General features: G+C 40.4%; 1 protein-coding gene across 1 annotated transcript in view; it reads right to left on the bottom strand.

Annotated features, from left to right (window-relative positions):
• ALK (ALK receptor tyrosine kinase) overlaps positions 1-22,794 on the bottom strand; it is a 1,019,362-nt gene that overhangs the window by 726,267 nt on the left and 270,301 nt on the right. Inside the window, 1 exon segment of the mRNA XM_020983767.2 lies at positions 18,845-18,964. Coding sequence (XP_020839426.1) covers positions 18,845-18,964 — 120 coding nt within the window.

The following is a 22,794-nucleotide window of genomic DNA, read 5'->3' as shown; positions in this document are numbered from 1 at the left end:
CCTTCTCCTTAGGCTGGCTTCCAGAAGATCGCAAGCTCCTTGAAGGCAGGGGCTGTCCGCTGTCTTTTTGTGTATCCCCAATGCTTAACATAGCGCTTGGTACATTGGTTGCTTAGTTGGTTTCAGTTGTGTCCAACTCTTTACTGGGATTTTCTTGACAAAGATACTGGAGTGGTTTGCCATGTACTTCTCCAGCTTAGTTTACAGATGAGGAAACTGAGGCACACAGGGCTAAATGACTTGCCCAGGGCCACACTGCTGGTAAGTGTCTGAGGCTGGATTTGAACTAATGAAGGTGAGTCTTCCTGACTCCAGGCCTGGCACCCTGTCCACTATGCCACCTAGCTGAACCTTGGCAACATGCCTGGCACACAATAGGAGCTCAATAAATGTTTACTAAATTTAATTGAGTCAGAAGATATAGATTTAATTAACTCCTTGCTATTTATGTGACTTTGGGCACGTCCTTTCCCCTCTTGCTGAATGCCCTTCATAAGCTGCCCTCATCCACCCTTTTCAGACTTTTTACACCTTATCTCCACATACTCTGAGATCTGGTAACATTGATCTCCGTGGCGTTCCTTGAATAAGACACTTCATCTCCAGACTCAGGCATTTTTGTTGGCTCTCTCTTATGCCTAGAATTCTCTACCATCTCATCTTAACTTCCTGGCTTCCTTTAAGTGCCAACTAAAATCCTATCTTCTATAGGGAATTGGAGAGAATAACTGCACTTATCTCCCGAGGTTGTTATGAGGAGAAAATGAGATAATATTTGTGAAGCACTGTGAAAGCCTTAAAGAGCTATATAAATGCTAACTACTATTATATCTATATTCACATTTGTCTGCCATCTAGGAAAAGTAAAACATAATATGATTTAATTTTCATTAGCTCAGATAAAGGACAAAATTATTCAACCATATCTTTGTGGTCTTGGATAAGTCACTTCAATTTTCCAGATCTCAGTTCCTTCATCTGTAAAATGGGGTGATACTATCTGCCCTGTCTATCTCACAGGGTTATTGTGAATACGAAGTGCTATCATTCCATTCATTACAATGGAAGCCTAGTGTTAGGGGCTTAGAATGGGTGATGGGTACACTAAACTGTTGTTTTGATTTGTTTACATAGAACAAATATTTGACTAATTCATACTACAGTTGAATGGCTAACAAATTGGCAGTGGAGGAAGGTCATGGTTGTGCTTTTTTGCTGGTTCCAAGTAGCGCTGCCAGCTCTGGTAAATCAGTGTTGCCAATGGACTGTGGCTGCATTAGAATGCAAGCTAAGGTGTGATTAATAAAATCTGACATTTTAAAATGTTGTGCTGGTGATGTTTGGGGTTTTTATGGATTTTCTTTTTCCTTCCCCCCTACTCCTAACCCACAGAGAGTGCCAGAGGGCTTTTCCAGCTTAGGCTGATGGAAGATATAAAGTAATTTGACTGCAGTCAGCTCAGGGTAGAAACAAATTGTGAAGTGCTTTTAATTGCTTTGTGAATTGTATTTCCCCCTCCAATCCATTCCACACCCAGGCTGCCAGATTAATCTTTCGAAGGCAGAGCTCTTATCCTGGCACTCCCCGACTCAGGAGCCTTCCATGATTCCCTATTGCCTATCAAACAGGCTTTACCCTGGCATTCAAGGCCTGGCACAATATGGCTTCATCTTTCCTTGCCAGCTTTCTTTCACATGGCTCTTGTCCTCTTTGTCCTTCAGATTCTATATACTCTAATGACTTCAGATACATTTCAGTCAAACTGGATTTTCCACTGTTCCTCAAACAAACCCCTTATTTCCCTATCACTGTGTATATTTTTCTTCCCTCTCCCCTCTGCTCAGAATCATAGGAAGCCATCTAGTACCACCCCTTCATTTTACAGATGAGGAAACTGAGGCCTAGAGAAGGAAGCTGCATAGAACTGTGGAATAAGCACTAGCTGAGAAGTCTGAGGACTTGTTTTAAATCCTCTCTGATATTTAGTATCTATGTGACCTTGTTCAAGTCCCTTAAACTCCTCATCTGTAAAATACAGGGACTGAACGAAATAACTTTTGCTGTCCCTCTCACTTCTAGATTTACAAGCCTATGAAGTTAAGTAAGATTCAGGGAGGTTAAATTAACACAAAGTCATTTGGGTCTTAAGCATCATCCCTCAGGATCTGACCCTAGGTTTTCTGATTCCACAGCCCACTATACCATCCTGCCTACCTGCTGAAATCCTGCCTGTATTTCCAGATTTAGGACAAATACAACTTTCCCAATGAATCCTTCCCTTATTCCGCAGCCTTTCCACAGAATTTGTATCTTTATAGAGTACTCATTAACACAGTCTATGTTTTTCTTATGGTTATTTGTCCATATCCCTTTTCTCTCCCTCTGAGATGTAAATTCGGAGAGGGCAGGGACCCATCTTGCTTATTTTTATGCGCTCTTCGATGATTAGTACAAGTCCCCTCTGCAGATTAGTTCAACAAGCAATTCCCAAGTACTTTGCCCATTCACATGCATAGATCTTCACAAAGCAACCCACAGGACTTCACAATCTGTCTCCACTCTGAGCTGATGGGAGCTCTGACGTTTTACTACCATCACCAACCTTCCAACACTCCTATGACATACGTACAAGAAGGATCTAAAATTCTGTCAGCATAGGTACCTATCTGGTGGGGCCCCCTTTCTCCCAGTGCAAACTGCTGTCTATAACTTAGTATATTAACTCTAGGGAAGTGCTTAAGGCACTCGGGAGTTAGACCTGGAAAAGACCTTGGTGGTCATCAAGAATATCCTTCTCATTCAACTGATATTCAAGGTCACACAGCTAGTACACATCATGGACAGGTTTTCAACCCAGGTCTCCCTAATGATATGGCAGCTAGGTGTCATAGTAAATAGAGCATCCGGCCTGGAGTCAAGAAGACTCATTTTCCTGAGTTCAAATCTAGCCTCAGACACTTACCAGCTAGGTGACCCTGGGCAAGTCACTTTACCTTGTTTGCCTCAATTCATCATCTGTAAAATAAGCAAGAGAAGGAATTGGCAAAGCACTCCAATATTTTTGCCCAAATGGGGTCACGAAGAGTTTATCCATTATATCTATTATATTATTATCTATAATTATTAGCTATTATATTATCTCTATTATAGTATTATATTATTCTATTCAGTTAGTCAGACAGACATCAAGACCTATTAAGCACCTTCTATGTGCCAGGCACTCTGCTAAATGCTAGAAATACAAATACAAGCAAAATGAAAAACAATCCTTTTCCTCAAGGAGCTTACGTTCTAATGGGAAAGAACATTTAAAAGGAAACTGAAAAAATGGGGCCTGGGTTGGGGAGGAAGAAAGTACCTTTTATGAGGCATGATGGAGAACTCAAACAAATCTTGCTAAATGTCCTAAACAAATTTAAATGTACATACTATAAAACATTCACAACAAATTTTGAAAACCACTCTAAAATGTATTAATAAAGTAATGAATGCTGTCCTAGTAGTTAAATATAAACCTTGGGCAGAATGGATGTTTTATAGTATTTTAATTAAATAAATTGACAGATAAATATCAGGGTCTCCATAAAATATCAGCCAATCAACACATTTTTACTGAAGACCTGTCATGTGCAAATTGCAGTCATCAGATTGTAGCATCTCAGATTTAGAGTCAAAAGGGACCTTAGAAGTCACTGAGGCCAAATGCCTTATTTTAGAATCGAGGAATTAAACCAGAAACAGGGTGACTTGCCCAGTGTCATAGTTAGCAAGTATCTGAGGTGGGATTTGAACTCAGATTTCCTTAACTCCAAGTCCAGAGCCTTATCCAACCCCCTACACCACCTCTCCAGCTGAGGGTCAGGGCCAAGGAGAAGCAAGATTCTAGAGTATAAACTAGTGCCTGTGCTACACACATACCAGCAAAACAGTTTTTGTTATAGGGTGTTGTGCAGGGCTCAGGATCTGGGTTTTATGAGAAACAGAGAACGGGGTGGGGAGGGAGATAGATGATCAGAGAGAAGGCAGTAAAGTGAATAGGAGAGAAAAGAGACATAGCTGTTATCTTCCTCCCAAGTGTTCTCATTTGCAGGCTGAACATCTTCCATTTCTTCAGCTGATCCTCTTATGGTCTGGTTCTTTTTTTCCTCACCATCCTAGCCTCCCTCCTGACACCTCTTCTCTAAGTCTAAGCTTCCTGTCCTATAAAATGGGGTAATGATACTTGTGTTCTTTACTACATGGGGTTATTATCAGGAACATGCTATATAAACCGTAAGTTATACATCACTATATATGCATGAACAACAACATCTCTCAAAATTGAATCTAGGTTTACTTAAACTCAGAATTGGAGTCTCTTGTGAAAGCCATTCCCCACATTTATTTGATTAAAACAAAAAAAAATTGTATTACTATTTCTTCATGGAATAGATTCATAAGTAACAGTAATATGCCCTTTCATTCAGTTGAAAGTTTTTTTTTATTTAATATCATGATGGAATACAGGAAGATGTGGGTTGAAAGCATCATTGGTCCTGCTTAATATGGTCTGTGAACTAAATGTCTTATGAAACCAAAAGATTCAACCATCTTGTCAAGTGGAGAACTCCAAGATATGAATGAATTCTAGAGTGTCAACACTATTCCTGGAGGGGAAGGTGTGAAGAGTGAGGAACTCTGCTAACAAGCTCCCATAAGGTGAGGAATCTTTCAGAAGTACCAAGGGAAGGAGGAGCCGTGCAATGTTAAGCCTTGTATAAGGGTGATCTGACTAAGAAAGGTGAATGAACTAGAAGCAAAAAAACCAAGTCAAAATTTTGCATTGAACTGCAGTGAGGCTGGCTGTGACAGGAGAGTTGCAGACTTGGGGATGAGGACTGAGGGTCAGGGCCAAGGAGAAGCAAGATTCTAGAGCATAAACTAGTACATTGGGAAAGGCTTTGGATTAGAAATTATAAGGTCAGAATTTGAATACAGGTCCTGCCATTTACTAGCTCTGCAGCTCCAGGTAATCTCCTTGAGTCTCAGTTTCCTCATCTGTAAAATGGGGATAATAATAACTCTCACTAATTACCTCATAGACTTCTATAAAGAAAACACTTTATAAACCTTAAAGAGCTGTGTGTTGGTTGGTTTTGTGAACAGTTTTTTTTTCCCTCCTTTCTTTTCTATTTTTTAATAAGAGAGATGACTTGTAGGGTGATGAAGGAAAAATGGATCTATTTGGAAATGATGGTGATATAAATGTAATAGGTTTGAGCTGATGATACATGGCCTCAGACTCTGTAGAAATGAACATGTACAATGCCCTCTAGTTAAAGTCTTCCTAAGCACTTTGCTTAGAAATGATGCAGCCATCCCTTATTGGTCCATATGACTTCGGGCTGTACCAAAGATTGGTGGCTGAGCTAAGAAGAACCCCTTCCCCCCAAAACACCTCCTTTTTATGGGCTATAAAAGGAGCTAAGAGAGTCAACATTTGGTCTCTTTTCAAGGAGATCTCTTTGTCAGGTCACGGTCAATGTCAGCTATCCCTTGGTATTCTACCTGAGAGCAGGGAAAAGATTTATCTTCCCTTCATCCCTTGGCAGCAATGGAAGCTGCACAATATGGCAACAGGAGCATGTGGTGGCCTATGTGAACCAGAAACTGGACTGCAGGTCCCTGGCTACCTCTTCTGTTTGTGTTTCTTCCCCTGAGCCAGGTCACTGAATAGGGAACCTGGGAGACTGATCTTCTCAGCCCCACTGGTAACGTCATGAATTTGTAGAGCCAGGAGCTGGCTTTCGGGTAGGACGTAATTTCATCAGTAACTTCTCAAAAGAGAAGCTAATCAGCATCACTGGAAAGAATTATGAAAGTTCAAGCCATCTTTTGAGTTGTAAGAAGATCTGGACTTAGGAGTTGCTCAGAGAGTATGGTTCCAAGGTGAAAATGAAATATCTGTAGAGCAGGACTATGATGTTGCCTTTACCTCCTGAGAAGAGCACAGTAGGTGACAGGTTACTCTTTTGACTTTTAAGCATATATTCTATACTAATCTAGGCTTAAGATTCTTTTGAGTTTTAAGTATTTCATTTTTAGTGGAGTAGATAAATAGCCACCCTATAACTAATATTTATTTGATGCTTTGAGTACTCTTCTAGAAGAGTTCTTCTTAACCCATTTTTTTAGAAGATCCTGGATATGAGCCATAACTAAGGCTTATCCCTGAGGGTGGGAGGTGAGACAGAGAGTGAAAAAGCCTTATCCCTTCCATTTACAAAGTGTAGGGTCCCCCCCAAATTGAATCTAAGTCCACTTGAACCCACAGTTGGAGCCTCTTGTGGGAATCATCCCCAGTTTTGTTTGATTAAAGACAAAAAGATGTCAACAAAAATAAGATTTTAAAAGTTAAAACTTTTTTTAAGAATTATGTATGCAACTCCAAAGATAGACATATTATAGATGCAGTGGTAGAGGTACTTGCTATATTATCACAGTGTTCTATCTAGCAGGATAATATACCTCCTGAGTAAGGCCTTATCTATGTATCTGAGTTAAAGGCAATGTGGAGAGACTTCGCCAGGACTTCAAAGAGAATTTTGAGACTTCTCTCACATGCAAATTGGCTAGTCCTCAGATTTTCTGGCTCCATCCAGATAAAGGGATCACGACATACTAACTCCAGGATTGTCTGGTTCTGGTGGAACAGTTTTGAGAGAGCCAAGTCACACCAATATGAGATGGATTACATGAGGCAGACATGGTCCCTGGCCTTCCCTGTATTTATACATTTGGGAATATTTGTGCACCATCTGCTTAGAGCTGGAAGGAACTGCAGAGGTTATTGAGTCCAACGGATTAGGATAACAGTCACGGAAAGGTAAAGTGTCGAAAAGAACCTATGGCTTAGGGCTGATCCAAATGCAATATTCTTTCCAAGTTGCCTCCAGATGGACCAGGAAGGAAACCTCCCCCCCAAAAGGAAAATAGAAAAGAACTATGAAGATTCTAGCAAACTGTTTTCTCTATCAATGGCCAGTGAAACCACCACATTTCAATTCGAACACTCTAGATGTGAGGGAGTAGAAGTGGCAATAAAGAAATAAAAAATCAAAAAAGAAACTAAAGTATACCAAATAGACACAGAAGAAGTATGGGCTAGTGGTAATATAAGTCTGAGAGCAGTGAGGTACCAAATTTTAAGATATCTGAAAGAAGAGAGGATAACAAATGTGGCAGAGGGATCATTACCAGACAAAGGTCATCAAGGAAACAATTAGTCATAACTGTTCCATATACCTATTTTCCCATCTCTATAAAACTTTTATGAGAACATGTTATATACTTAATGAGGCTACTGTTGAAAGCATGAGAAGAAAATAGGCTGCTTCTCAGATAACATTCTATAGCACTGAGGCAGCCAGGTGGTACAGTGGATAGAATGCTGGCCCTGGAGTCAGGAAGACCTGAGTTCAAATTTGGCCTCAGGCACTTACTAGCTGTGTGATTCGGGGCAAGTCACTTAACCTATCTGACTAAGTTTCGTTAGCTGTAAAATAAGGATAATAATAGCACTTACCTCTCAGAGTTGTTGTAAGGATCAGACAGATAATATTTGTACAGAATTTAGCACAGTGCCTAGCAGAATTCCAGAGAACAGCAAGGTGAGATAAGAAGGTTTTCTTAAATGAACAATGCAAAAAAATAGAAGAAAACAATAGAATAGAAAAGACAAGAAATCTCTTCAAGACAATTAGAGATATGAAGGGAATGTTACATGCAAAATGGTCATTATAAAAGACAAAAATGGTTGGGACTTAACAGAAATAAAAAAGATTAAGAAGAAGTGATAAGACTAAATAGAAAGACCATACAAGAAAGATCTTAACGTTACCAATAACCGTGAGGGTGTGGCTAGAGAGCCAGACATTCTGGAGAATAAAATCAAGTGAACCTTAGGAAGGATTGCTAACAATAAGGGCAATGGAGGTGAGGAATTCCAGCTGAGCTATTTAAAATCCTAAAAAATGATGCTGTTAAAATGCCATACTCACTATGCCAGAAAATTCCCTATGGCACTGGCACTATGCTTGTCCTAAAGAAGGGCAATGCCAAGGAATGTTCAAATTACTGAATGATTGCACTTATTTTACATGTCAACAAAGTTATGCTTAGGATTCTGCAAGCTAGGCTTCAGCAATATGTGAATTGAGAATTACCAGAAGAGAAGGCTAGTTTTTGAAGAGGCAAAGGGACTAGAGGCCAAATGCCAATATTCACCGGATTGTGGAAAAAGCAAAGAGAATTCCAAAACACATCTACTTCTGTTTCATTGACTACACTAAAGTCTTTGTGTGGATCACAACAAAATGTAGCAAGTCCTCAAAGAGATGGGAGTACCAGATCATCTTACTTGTCTCCTGAGAAACTGTATACGGGCCAAGAAACAATAGTTAGAACCTAACATGGAACAACTGATTGGTTTAAGATAGGGGAAGGAGTACAACAAGGCTGTACACTGAGATCTTATTTATTTAACTTTTATGCAGAGTACATCATGCTAGGCCGCATGAATAAAAAGCTGGAATTAAGGATTCTGGTAAAAATATCAACAATTTCAGATATGCAGATAATATCACTCTGGTAGCAGAAAGTAAAGAAGAATTAAGAAGCCTCTTGATGAAGGTAAAAGTGAAGAGTATAAAAATTAGCTTGAAAACTTAACATTAAAAAAAACCCACTAAGATCATGGCAACTGGCCCCATCACTTCTGGCCAATAGTGGGAGAAAAAATGGAAGCAGTGTCAGATTAGGCTCAAAGATCACTGCAGTAAGTAACCATAGCCACAAAATTAAAAGATGCTCGCTCCTTGGAAGGAAAGCTATGGCAAATCTGCACAGTGCACTAAAAAGCAAAGACATCACTTTGCTGACAAAGGTCTGTATTGTCAAAGCTATGGTATTTCCAGCAGTGATGTATGTCTGTGAGAGTTAGACTATAAGGAAAGCTAAGTACCACAGAATCAACATTTTTGAGTCATGGCGCTAGAGAAGACTTTTGAGAGTCCCTTGGACAGCAAGGAGATCAAACCAGTTCATACCTAAAGAGATTAATTCAGACTATTCATTGGAAGGTCAAATAGTGAAGCTGAAGCTTAAATACTTTGGCCACAGAAGGACAAGATTGGACTCATTGGAAAAGACCCTGATGTTGGGAAAGATTGAAAGCCCAAGGAGAAGGGGATGGCAGAGGACGAGATGGATGATAGTGTCAATGAATGTGAGCTTGGACAGACTTCAAGAGACCTGGTATGCTATGATCCATGGGGTCGCAAAGACTCAGACACAACTGAACAACAAGTAAATGCCTGTTTCCTTCCTTCTTTAAAATCCCGCAACTGACTGAAAGGTGCAGAGAATATAAGATTCCATTGCACATAATGGGTGTTGACTATGAAAAACACTGATGAAGGGAGAGGGATGGATTGTTTTGGAGAAATTTCACAGTTCTTATAATGCCAGTAAGCAAAGGCTCATGTTTTAAAGATCAACATTCTTCCAATGAGGTGGTATGATTAAAATATGTGGAATGTACCACACTCTGACAAATTAAAGTTATAGATCATCCAAAAGGCAGTGAAGGGGCACATGGTGGATGTGAGTAGATGGAAAAATATCAACAAAAAGCTGCCCTAGAGAAGTAAAGAGACCATCAGAGAGACGTATGACTGGAAAGAGGTGGGTGAACTGTGGCAGGAAAGCAAAAGGTAATAAATAGATGCACCAACTGCCCATGTGCTCCACTGATACCAAACAAAGGCAAGGTATTCAGAGGAATTTCCCCAGAACGTTAGAGAGTCCCCCAGAAGACACGGACAAAAGTCTCATGGGATGAGAAGGCATTCTCCAGTGTTATCTGTTTAGAAGTTTTGAACTCTCTTGGGCCACACGGGTGCAGCTAAACCAGATTAAAACGTAACTGGAAAATATTTAATAAGATAAATAAATTACAACAAAACATAGATAATGTTAATTTGTGGTTTTCTAAGTCAATATGCAACCTTCAGGGATTCATTTCCATTTGGATTTGACACCACTGGGATCTGTATCACTGGAGTGAATGCCCCTATCAGTGACATCATGGATCCACTCAAATATCTAAGAATGTGCATTGATTCCCAGAAGTTATGGTCAACCTTTTGACATATCCCCCAGGGCTCATCCAGTTCATCTAGTGGGAGCTATAAAGCCAGGGTGCTGGTATAGCTCAAGGGATACTGTGCATGGCCTACCCTCATTGCTTGGTCCCAGAGTTCCCCCAAAGCAAGGAGACACTTATGGACTATTCTTCCTTATGAGGGTAGAAAGCCCTCCTGTTCACTCACTATATCCCCTCCCCCTAAGCTCATCTCTTTCTGACTCTTGAAACTGACTTGCAGTCCCTTGAGTATTGTAGGCTCTTGCTATAGAGGACTCAGGGGTCCCCCAGGACTTCATAGGCTCATTGTTAACTCAGACACAGACAGTACTCTAGAGATCCTGTACCATCCCAGTGCAGAGGCAATCCATGCAATCAATAAGGATAGTAGCCCAGGAGACCAACCTTCCTCCTATGGGTCTGACTTAGAAAACATATCCATGGCCCCTCCATTTTTCAGAGTCTTGAAATACCAAGTTTATGTAGCTTTGAAACACTGAGGCATAGGAATGCTTTTATCCCTCCTTGGAAAGTTGAAGGTAAAACAACCTCTGTAAGCCAGCGCATAGTGCCTTATCTCAATGATATTCTCTTTTATTCCCAGGATCTTATGAGCATTCCAATTGGTCTGAGCCATCTTGAACAACTATGGCAACACCAGCTCTTCACTAACTTAAAGAAATGCCCATCTGGGGGCAGCTAGGTGGCACAGTGAATAGAGCACTGGCCCTGGAGTCAGGAGAACCTGAGTTCGAATCCAGCCTCAGACACATAACACTCACTAGCTATGTGACTCTGGGCAAGTCACTTAACGCCAACTGCCTCACCAAAAAAAAAAAATGCCCATTTGAGAAGGAACAGTTGGAGCTTCTGGAGGCACAAACTGGGTTAGTGGAGAGCCCACAAGTGGAGACAGCAGCATAGTACAGTAGAAAGTGGACTGGATTTGGAGTCAAGAGGATCTAGGTTCAAATGTTGTCTGACATTAACTCTGTGACCCTGGGCAAGTAATTTAACCTTTCTGGCCTTCATTTTCCTCACCTGTAAAACAACAGGGTTAGACTCTAAGGTCCCTTCTAGCTCTAAATCCATGGCCGCCATGTTACAAGATCAAATGAGATAAGATTTGTAAAATGCTTAGTGCAGTCTCTGGAACCTAGCAGGTACTCGATAAATGTTTATTCCCTTCCCTCTCTTCTTATGTTCTTATGAGGTCCTACTGCAGTAAAGGCCCTCATCTTACAGAAAAACCTGCAAGTGCTCCCTGGCTCTTCAGAGTCCTACTGTGATTTTGTTGTTAGGTTCTTAGAGAGGCAACGTGGGATAGTGAACAGAGTGTTAGACTGGGAGTCAGAAAGACCTGGTTTGAATCCCACCTCAGAATCTTTCTAGCTTTGTGATATTGACCAAGTCACCGAGTCAGGGGCAATACTGTCACATGGCTCATCAGAACAAGGCTAAGAACAGAATGTAAAGGGAGCCAAGAAAGTCTCCTGGTAGAGCAGGTGATGAGGACTCTTTTTCGGCCCTGATGAGGAACACACAAAGGAGAAGGAAGCCACTTCACTTTGAAGCCTGGCTCCTGAGAGTAGAAATGGTGATTACTGCCAGGCATATTAATGTGTAATTTTAGAACTGTGATCAAACCTTCTCTTTGCCAAAGACAGTGATGCCAACCCCATAGGGGATGGTAGACCTTTTTTGTTTCCCCTTCTTGGTTTCGTGATTGGTTTTAATATTATTACTATCTATCCATAAATTTGACTCTCCTGTCAAACAAACTGATACCTTAATAGGACAGGGGGGAAGCAATTAAAAAAAACCACTAATTTACCAATTCTTCCTCTTCTTCTAAAGCAATAGTCATGAAACTGCATGGGTCCCTATAAACCCGAAATCAGAAGTTTCAGTAGAAGTTTCATTCAAGAGCCAATAAGAGCTCTCTCAACACAGCTGCAACTAGGGTGAGATAACTAGGGCTTTGCCCCCGAGCAGCAAAATACAGAGGGCATAAAAATATAGCACATGCATTCCTTAAACAGTATAACACTCTTCAGTGGCAGTCACTTCACCTATCAAATCTGTTATCAAATCTGGGCATTTTTACCATCATGGCATCTCTTTTAGATGGCCCCATTTCTCCACTACAGTTTAAGGGTTCTCATCATCTCTTGCCTAGAGTCCAGGGCTTCTTAAACTGTAGATACGGGGTCACAACCCATAGTTTAAGAAGCACTGAAGGGGTCTGGAGTGGAAAAAGTTTAAGAAGCCCTGGCCTAGACTATCTCAATAGCCTTGACTATCTCAATAGCTTTCTAACTGGTCTCCCTGATTGAAGGCTCTCCCAATCAGATACACCCTCCATTCAGTTTACAAGGGCATATTTCTCAGGTCTGACTGTGTCACTCCCCCTACTCAATAGACTCCATTGGCTCCCTATTTCTTTTTTTTTCTTTTTTCAGCCAAAAGCAAGGTTTATTGAAGAGTCGCCATATGAGCTAGACTCTTAAGGAATCTGAGCATCTGTGGGCTATTGGCTAGATTGTGACAATCTGCGCAGTGGCTAGATTATAAGAATCTATGCCCTCCCTATTTCTTCCAGGAACAAATAGAAAATCCTCTGCTTGTCATTTGAAGCCCTTCATAACCTGACCCCTGCCTACCTTTCTAGTCTTCTTGCATTTATGCTAGTAGCCCCCTATGCTGGCCCACTCGCCATTCTTCCCACCAGGTGCTGCATCTCTGGACTTGGTAAGTTTACAGCAGCAGTTCCCCACTACACACAGCCCCCCATTCTTAGAACGTTCTCCTTCCTCACCTCTAACTCCTAGCTCTGGCTTCCTCCCATGCTCACCTCAAATCCTGCCCTGTGCAGGAGGCCATGCCCACCCACCACTGGTCCCTTACCTTTAAAATTACCTTTAATTTATACTGTACATATCTTCTACAGAGGGGTCAAACATGTGGCCCTGAGGCCTGCAACCCTCCCAAGTGTGGCAAGAATCAGATTAACATAGATTTGGGAAATATTTAACAAAATAAAAATACCATAAAGCATAGATAACATTACATTTAAAAATTGCCAATGTGCAGCCCGCCAGAATCCTTATGTACAGATCAGTGGGCCCATTTCTACTTGTTTAACACCCCTGAGGTCATATGTATAAGATTGTTTGCATGTTTTTTTCCTCATTAGAATGTGAGCTGCTTCAGAGCATGGACCATGTTCTTGCCTTTCTTTATATCTCTGGCACGGTGTCAGGCAAATAAGTGCCTAATAAGATCCTGTTGACTAAGAAAATCCCTGGGGCAGCTAGGTGGCATAGTGGACAGAGCTCTGGGCCTGGAGTCAGAAAGAGTCGAATTCAAATTTGGCCTCAGGTACTTTCTAGCTGTGTGACCCTGGGCAAGTCACTTAACCTTGTCTGCTTCAGTTTTCTTATCATAAAATGAGCTGGAGAAGGGAATGGCAAACCACTCCAATATCTTTACCAAAAAAACCAAAACAAACCAAAACAAAAAACAAACAAAAAACCCCAAACCAAACCCTAAATGGGGCCATGAAGAGTTGGATGTGACTGAACAACAACAAAAAACTTCCAGTGATTGATGAGTAGCTTAGGAAGCACATAGGTTATTTTGCTTTACACCAGACCCATCGTATCACTGGTATGCAGTCACGAGTAAAGAACATCTGGGCAGATGTGCACCCGCTCTTTCATGGCAGTCTTAGAAAGTCTCTGGGGGACTGAAGCAGAAAGTGCCCTGCCCAGAGTCGTACGGCTAGTTAGTTAGAGGCAAAACTTGGACTCTGGTCTTCCTGGCTTTTCTATCCACTATGTCGGGCTTCTCAGAACACCTCGTTATCAAGAATAATTAGTTGAAATAGGAAGCTGTCCTGGAAGAGTAAGAGGTATGAGGGTGACAAGGAAATGCTGTTGTGCCTCAGAGAGAATTATGAACAGACTGGTTCTGGGCATCCTGTACCTTAGGCATAGAGAGGAAGCTGATTTCCTTATCTTAAGCTCATGGCATCTTAGAACTGAAAAGGACATTAGAAGGTTACCTAGTCCAACCACCTCATTGTGTGAATGAAGTAATTGAGGCCCACAGGGACTCAATGACTTCCCCAAGGTTACTTGGGTAGTGTTAGATCTGGAATGTGGGCCTAGGGCCTTTGACTCTAGACCCAATGCACTTTCCACTTTATATTGCTGCCTCTTGGTTATGGCCCCACTTAGGGGCCAGGAAGTCTTAGAATTCTAGAGACCACAGAATGTTAGAGCTGGAAATGATCTCATGCGACCCCCTCATTTTACAAAGGAGAAAACTGAGGCCCAGAGAAAGCTTGCACAGGATATCAAAGGTCCTGGGATTCAGCCTGCATCAGTCAGTCCAAACTATGCTCAGGGCACTGAACATCCCACACATGCATTAGCCTGATTAGTTCTGGTCAGTTTGCGTTCAGTCATTGTTTCAGTCACATCCAATTCTTGGTGATCCCATTTTGGGGTCTTCTTGGCAGAGATACTGCAGTGGTTTGCCATTTCCTTCTCCAGCTCATTTTACAGATAAGTAAACTGAGGCAAACAGGGTTAAGTGACTTGCCCAGGGTCACACAGTTAGTAAGTATCTGAGGCTGGATTTGAACTCAGGAAGATGAGTATTCCTGACTCTAGGGCCAGTGCTCTATCCACTGTGCCACCTAGCTGCCCTCTGGTCAGTTCGACCTGAATTTACTGGACACCAGCATAGCTGAATGTAAGGGAATGCCAGTTGGCAGGGGATTTTGGACTGCAGGCCTTCCATTTCTTTGTCTCTGGAATTCTTAGTGATCAAAACTCCTTTTCAATAAACTCAGTGTCCTTAATCTCTTACCACTTGCTGCTGCTGGTGGAACTGATTTCTATCTAGATAGCCAATTGGGACCCAGTCTTTTAGACAGGCCTATAAATAAGTCTACAGTCATCAGGAGCTGATGATAAAAGGAAAAGGAAAAACTTTCTGAGACAGCCTCCATCAGAGCCCCGAGGGAGAGATGGGTTGCTCTCTACTTCCAGAAGATGAAATTAGCAAAGCCCCCGTCACTCACACCTCGAGACAAGTAAGAGCTGGAATCCGATACCAAATGCCACTGACGAGAATATATATCCTCCAACATAAAAGGCCCCAACGTAAATTAGAAGAAATATGGAGAGCCTTCAAAAAGGTAGGTCAAACTTTTTCCTCAAGCAGATAATTACAGGCTGGGGGTGAGTAAATCTTATTAGCCTCTCTCCACCTCATCTTTCCTCATAAAACACTGGTGGGAAGAAGCTGCAGTCAATCTGGGGCTGACACCTTGCTTAGAAAGGGACAGGACTATCTGCTGCTCATGGCATTACATACTAGGATCACTTTCTCAGCTGGTTATTCTAACCCACCACCCATCAGAACACCAGGTAGTAGTAGTAGGAAAGCTGCATCTAGGAATATTTTCACTTTGGGGAAAAACAGTGGAAGAAGTGGTTAGATCCTCATCACCAAGAAGGTTGGGAGCCTGGGGGTTGGGAGATGGGGTGTGTGTGTGTGTGTGTGTGTGTGTGTGTGTGTGTGTGTGTGTAGCAGGGTTTGACTTGTAGGTGAGGGGGTAGGGGGACATGGTGATTTCTGAAGGGAGAAAGCGAATATTCTGGAGAAGGAAGCAGTCCTTCACAGATGATAGTACCCTCGGATAAAGTTTCATTTTCCTCATTCTAGTCTTGAGTCTGGCTAAAAAAGCTTAACCCATGGAAAAGTATCAGTAGGCAATATTCACAGAAAGTTATGTTCCACTTAAGGTGCCTATATCCACTCGTTAAGACTTAGTTACTTATCACTGTCTGAAAAATTACCCCTTCAAGCAGGAATAGTCTGACTAAACCCTTCCATCCAAGTCTGAGGTCTTGAAATTAATGAAGTTATTAACATTTCTGAAAATGCCTCCTCTATAGCTCCTGACAGGTGTTGATTTATGGCCCTGGACCCTTCCTGATGTCTCTATCAGATCACAGAGGAACATGGAAGCAAGAGGTCTAACCTGAACTTCACCACTGGTTCGCTCTGTAGAGTGAGTGATTTAACCTCTAGGCTTTCGGGATGAGTCCAAAAAAGTTGATCTCCAGTGGTTCTGACTGACTGACTTAATTACTCCTGAGTAAGAATGTGGTAGAAAGATTGAAATCACCAAGATGTTTGGATATCTTGGCAATGATGAGATAATAGTTACTACCAGACATAGAATCAACAATAATAATGAAACTGACTATACCAGTTATACCTGAGGGCTTGAACAGTATTTGGCCAGAAGCCTTGATTTTCTCCTTTTTCCAAAAGGGAAAAAACAGAGTGTTACCTAGGATAAGGAAGCTGGCCAGTTTATAGATTCATAAGACCTAGATACGAAATTAGGAAATGTTCCTCATTAAATTAAAATTAATCCTCTTAATTTTAATCAACTTCATTAAATTGACATACACACACACACACACTTAATGTTAAAGAGAGATGCCTATTTTAATAACAATCTAATAATATAATTTTAACAGACATTCACAGAGGAGAAATATTTCCTTCAAAGCCATATATGCAGTGAATAGTTGAGGGGTATCTAGAAGCTAAGTGGTCTGACTCATGGCCCAGCTGTTTCTATGAATGACCAGCTTAGAAATAACAGTTGACAAGCCCTGGCTTTCCTTAGAGCCAAGATGTTGACAACAGGAATCCACTAGAGAGAGCAGTCTACTCCTGTCATCTTGCATAGTGTAGACACATGAGCATAAATTGAGTGCACTTGTGAAGTGGGGGAAGGGGGATATTTTAAAGTAGATCTCATGAGTGGTTTCTCAATATTAGGGATGTGTAACTAAAGGTTAGGGAATATAGGAAGGTAAGCCTGAATCAGGCTCAGGAATTTGAGATGGGCAGTATACTAAATTGAGATAATAAAGTCACAATCAATAGAAATATTCAAGCTGAAATGAGGTGACCAGCTGTTGGGGTTTTTGTAAAAAAGAGGATAGAGTACATTAGAAGGTTGGATTTGATGACTTCTAAAATCTACCCTCACACAATTGCTCCTTTCCTGAGAATCATTTTTCCTTTCTGTGGAGAAAGTTTTGAATAGGGCTCTTTAGATGCATAACAACACTGCTTTGGGCTTTCATTGGGGCTTGTGAAACTCTTCTGGACAATTGCTCCAAGAATGCTAATGACTATTAATGCAGTGTCAAGATTGGAGTGGTGATCAACCAGGGTGAGCCCATATGGACTGACACAATGGCATCCATTTAGAAGGCAGAACTCAATTCACATGCTTCTGCATTATAGCACTCACCCATAGTGAGCAAATTCTCCCTCTTACATGCTGAACTTGTTTTATTCTCGCATTACTTTTAGATCATGTATTACAAAGTCAATTGAGGATATGATTGTTGCTGCCTGCCCTCAGACATATTTCAAGCTGTTTGCCTTGAGTGCCCAAATTGCTAGTTATGGCTCTGGTTGGGATGAAGTCCAGCGTTGAGGAACCAAACTCCAATTAAACATGCCTGTTATTAGCACAATGGCTAACTCTACCTGAAGGAGAAGTGGATAGCCTACTTTGACCTAAGGTTTGCATGAAACATTGGATGAACTTCTAAATGCTTCTCAAAGTGCCAGTCTCCCCCTCCCCTTGAAATCCAGATCATTTTAATCACTGATAAATTAGAGGATGTCTCTAAAAGAGAGGTGTCAAACATACACCCTACAATGCTAAGTGCAGCTGGCACCAAATTAAAATATAATTGGGAAATATATTTAACAAAATAAAAATGCAGCAAAATATAGACAACATTACATTTTAAAACTAAGTCAATACACAGCCCAGAGGAATCCTTATGGATGGACTATTGGTCCATCTCCATTTGATACCACTACTCTAGGAGACCGAAGTTAATATGGATGCGTGTTACCATGACTACAAAGAAGGATTATTTTGTCAGAGTAGCTGGTGAGCTCCTTTGAACCTAAAGGCATAAGACTAAAGGAAAGTAGCAAAATTCCAACAAAGGGATGATGGTGGCGGTGCTGCTGTTGCTGATAGAACAGGCAATAGCAAAGCCTTAGGATGGTGAGGGCACAGGAAGTTGCTACATGAGGGAGATCAGCAATTCTAAGAGAGCATGCTTAGGTTGAGAAGGGGCCTGGGTGAGTGCCTTAACATACACTGGGAATCATTGAATCCTAGGAAAAGCAGTTGGAAGGGGCCTTAGAAGTCATTCTAATTCAGCTGCTTCATTGTGCAGGTAAAATGCATAAAACCCATAAAGTTTCCTAAGGTTTTACACATACACATATACACACACACACATGATAAGTGGCACAGCCAGGTTTTTATCTCAGATTTTTTTTTAATCCCCAAACCAGATGGTGACAGATGCCAATAGGTGAGTGGACTTGGGAGAATGCCAAACACCAACTTCACCCATTTCTAAATTGTTCTGCTTGCAAGTCCATTTTAGGGATGTGTCCGAGACCTATGGAGCACTAAAAGATGTATGGTAATTTGAAGCCCACTCTACTGGTTATTACTTTCAATTTTTCTTAATTATGAGACTGACATAACTAACTGTTCAAAATATCCCTTAGAAACTCACTTACCATAGCGGCTACGTTGAGAGAGGAAAGGGGGAGAGTCTTTCATGATCCATGTTAGGTTCCAGATAAAGGGTTCGGGAGTGAAAGCAAGGACCTTTGTAGAAGATTCCAGGGAGCTTGGAGCTGTATATTAAAAAAAAAAAAAGAAAAAATACTAATTAATGTGCTATCTGATGACAGTTTTTAGAAACAAATATAAGGACTTACAGACGTCTAATTAAATCCAATTTAAAAAATTAAGTACTACATCTATGCTGGGAACTGCATAGTACCATGTGCTAAAAACCATAGAGAGGAAGATGGACATCCCACAGTACCAATGAGAATTATTATCATTCCATTTCAGCAGATGAAGGTGACTGGCTGTGTGACCTTGGGAAGGCCACTTAATTTCTATAAGCCTCAGTTTCTTCATCAGCAGAACAGGAATAATTATATTTATACTATCGCCTCACAGAAATATGCTATCTCCTCTATGGAAATAAAATGAGATTGGAAATGGAAGTTCCACTGAAGCTAATAATAGCCATAGAATTGGTACTACTACTGTTTTGAATGCATATAGTCTGACTAGGACAGAGTATAGCAGGGGGATGACCACTCTTTTAAGAAGAAGTACCCTTCTATTAATGCAGCCTCTATCTGAATTACCTTTTGTGACAGCTGTAATGTTGACTCATATTGAGTTTGGAGTCCACTAGAATCCCAAGACATTTTTCAGGGGAATGGGTGTAAAAGAATGCCCCTTCTCATTCAGTTTTTATTGCTTATTTTTGGCCCCAAATATTGAGTTTTTCTTCACTCCCCCTAATTTCATTTTAATAGATTCAGCTCATTATTCAGCCAGTTTAAGATTTTTTGGATTTCAATTATGTTATTCAATGTCTTAGCCATCCTACTTCAATTTGAACAATCCACATATTTTATAAGCACTGCCTATGACTTACCTAATCATTGATTTAAAAAAAAAAAGAGATGAGCAAATAAATAAAGGCCAAGAACAGGTCTCTGGGGGGCATTGCACTGACTATATTCCTCCCTCCAGGTTGACAGTAATTCATTTGTCACTATTTTTTTGAGTCTAGTCACTTAACCAGTTTTCAATCCATAGGTTTTTTTTTCACCCAGTCCACATTCTTCCATCTTATCCATGAGGATATTATGAAAATTTTTGTTAAAGAAGAAATTCAGTGGAGTCAAGATGGCAGAGTATAGGCAGCAAGACAGCTGAATTCCACCAACATTCCCCTCCAAACAACTTTAAAATAATTTCTCCTCCTCCTCCTCCTCTCACAGGTACTAGTACTTCTCTTTGCTCTGGAATTGTGACCCAGAACTAGGTATGAGCAGTAGAGTTGACAAGTAGTGCCAGCTGCACCCAGTGCCAGCCAGAGGTCCTCTGTAATCTCTTTCTGACCAGTTGTTCAATCTCTTTACTGTCTCTGGACTGAGCGCTCCTGAAACTTCTGCTGCTGTGGAGGAGAAGGAGGAGGAAGAAGAAGAGGAGGAGGAGGAGGAGGAGAAATTGACCATAAAAAGCTACTACAGTGGCAGGGAAGACTAAGACGTAAACTCAGAAGACAACAATGTGAAAACAGCTACAAGTGAAGCCTCAAAGAAAAATGCTAATTGGACCAAAGCCCAAGAAGAATTCCTGGAAGAGTTAAAGAAAGAGATAAGAGTGGTAGAGGAAAAATTAGGAAAAGAAATGAGAGTGATTCAAGAAAATTATAAAAAAATAATAAACAGTTTGGTAAAAGAGGCACAAAAAATACTGAAGAAAATTACTGAGTTAGCTTAGCACGAGCCCAGAGAAACTTGTAGAGATTGGAATTGTCTCCTTGATGTTAGGATGGTTGAGTAGTTTCACTGTCATGCCTAATCCTATTCATATCTTCAAACTTAGTCCTTTCAGTAGTCACCACAGCTCTGTAAGATCAGTCCAAGCTCTTCCTTTACTCTACCTCTCTTAGGTAAACAATAGCAGGGCTATTGAAGTGTCTTATAGCTTCAAGACCAACTTGTCCCACCTCAGTTTCTAGTCTTTAGAAGCCTTGCCAGTTCTAGGATAATGGATATCTAACAGGGAATGGTCAATGAGAGACCAGTTTTCAAGAGGATGTACATTGTACTGTACTGATGAAATTCCCCAATTAGATATTTTAAAAGTCTGATTCTGGGAAGGCATGATGAAAAGCCCTTCTCTTGAATTCAGAATATATAAAGATATGATATGAAAAAAAATACTGAAGAAATAACACCTTAAAAAACAGAACTGACCCAGTAGTAAAAGAGCATAAAAATTCATTGAAAAGAATTCTTTTAAAAACAGAATTGGCTGAATGGAAAAAGAGGTATCAAAGCTCACTGAAGAAAATAACTCCTTGAAAATTAGAACTGGGCAAGTGGCAGCTAATGACTATGGACATATCAAGAAACAATAAAGCAAAGTCAAAAGAATTAAAAAAATAGAAGAAAATGTGAAATATCTCATTAAAAAAAACTGACCTAGAAAATAGATTGAGGAAAGATAATTTAAGAATTGTTGGACAATCTAAAAGCCATGAATAAAATAAGAGCCTAGACAAAATCTTTCAAAAATTTATAAAGGAAAACTGCCGTGATAGTCTAGAATCAGAGGGTAAAATAGAAATTGAAAGAAACCACTGATTATCTCCTGAAAGAGATCCCAAAATGAAAACTCCCAGGAATATCATAGGCAAATCCCAGAGCTCTGAGGTAAAGGAGAAAATATTCCAAGTGGACAGAAAGAAACAATTTAAATATCATAAAGCCACAATCCAGATCAGACAACAATGACTAACTTTCACATTAAAGGAGTGGAGGAGTTGGAATATGATATTCGAGCAGGCAAATGAGCTAGGATTACAACCAAGAATAACTTTTCCAGCAAAACTTTGTATAATCTTTCAGGAGGGAAAATGGATATTTAATGAAATAAAGGACTTACAATCATTCCTAGTCCAAAGACCAGGACTGAACAGAAAATCTGACATTCAAATATAAGACTTAAGAGAAGCATAAAAAAGGCAAACACGAAAAAGTAATTGTAAGGAACTCAATATAGTTAAATTGTTTACATTCCTCTATGGGAAGATAGTACACATAACTCCTAAAAACTTTATCACTACTAGGGCAGTTAGAAAGGAGTCTACATAAACAGAGGGTACAGGTATGAGTCAATTATGTTGGGATGATCTAAAAAAAATAAGAGGGTGAGAAAGAGGGATACACTACAGAGAGGCAAAAAATTTTTCTCACTTAAAAAAGGTATTCAAGGATGAGCTTTTATAGTAGAGAGGAAAATGGGGTGGGGAGAGGAGGTGGGAGGAAATGTTTGAACCTCACACATCAGAATTGGTTCAAAGAGGAAAGAATACACACACACACACACACACACACACACACATATATATATAATAAGTATACACACATATATTATATAGAAATTACCTAATATGGAAATAGGAATGGAAGGAGATAAGGGATTTGGGGGTAGAAGAATGATAAAGGGAAAAAGGGTAGGGTGGATTAAGAGAGGCAGTGATCAGAAGCAAAAGAGAGAGAGAATAAATACAAGAAAACAGGATGGAAGGAAATACACAGTTAATCATCCTAACTGTGAATGTGAATAGGATGAATTCACCCATAAAATGGAAGTAGACAGCAGAGTGGATTAGAAATTAGAATCCAATAATACGTTGTTTACAAGGCACACACTTGAAACACAAAGACACAGAGTTAAAATAAAGGGTTAGAGTGGAAATCTATTATGCTTCAGCTGAAGTTTAAAAAGACAGGGTCAGCAATCATGATCTCAAACAAAGCAAAAGCAAGAACAGACCTAATTAAAAGAGATAATCGGGGTAACAACATTTTGCTAAAAGGTACTGTAGACACTAAGTAATATTAAAAAAAAAACTAAGGGAAAA

The sequence above is a fragment of the Phascolarctos cinereus genome, unplaced genomic scaffold (assembly GCF_003287225.1).
Source record: "Phascolarctos cinereus isolate Bilbo 61053 unplaced genomic scaffold, phaCin_HiC Scaffold_2;HRSCAF=192, whole genome shotgun sequence".
In the NCBI taxonomy this organism is placed as follows: domain Eukaryota; kingdom Metazoa; phylum Chordata; class Mammalia; order Diprotodontia; family Phascolarctidae; genus Phascolarctos; species Phascolarctos cinereus.
This window is presented reverse-complemented; position numbering and strand designations above follow the sequence as displayed.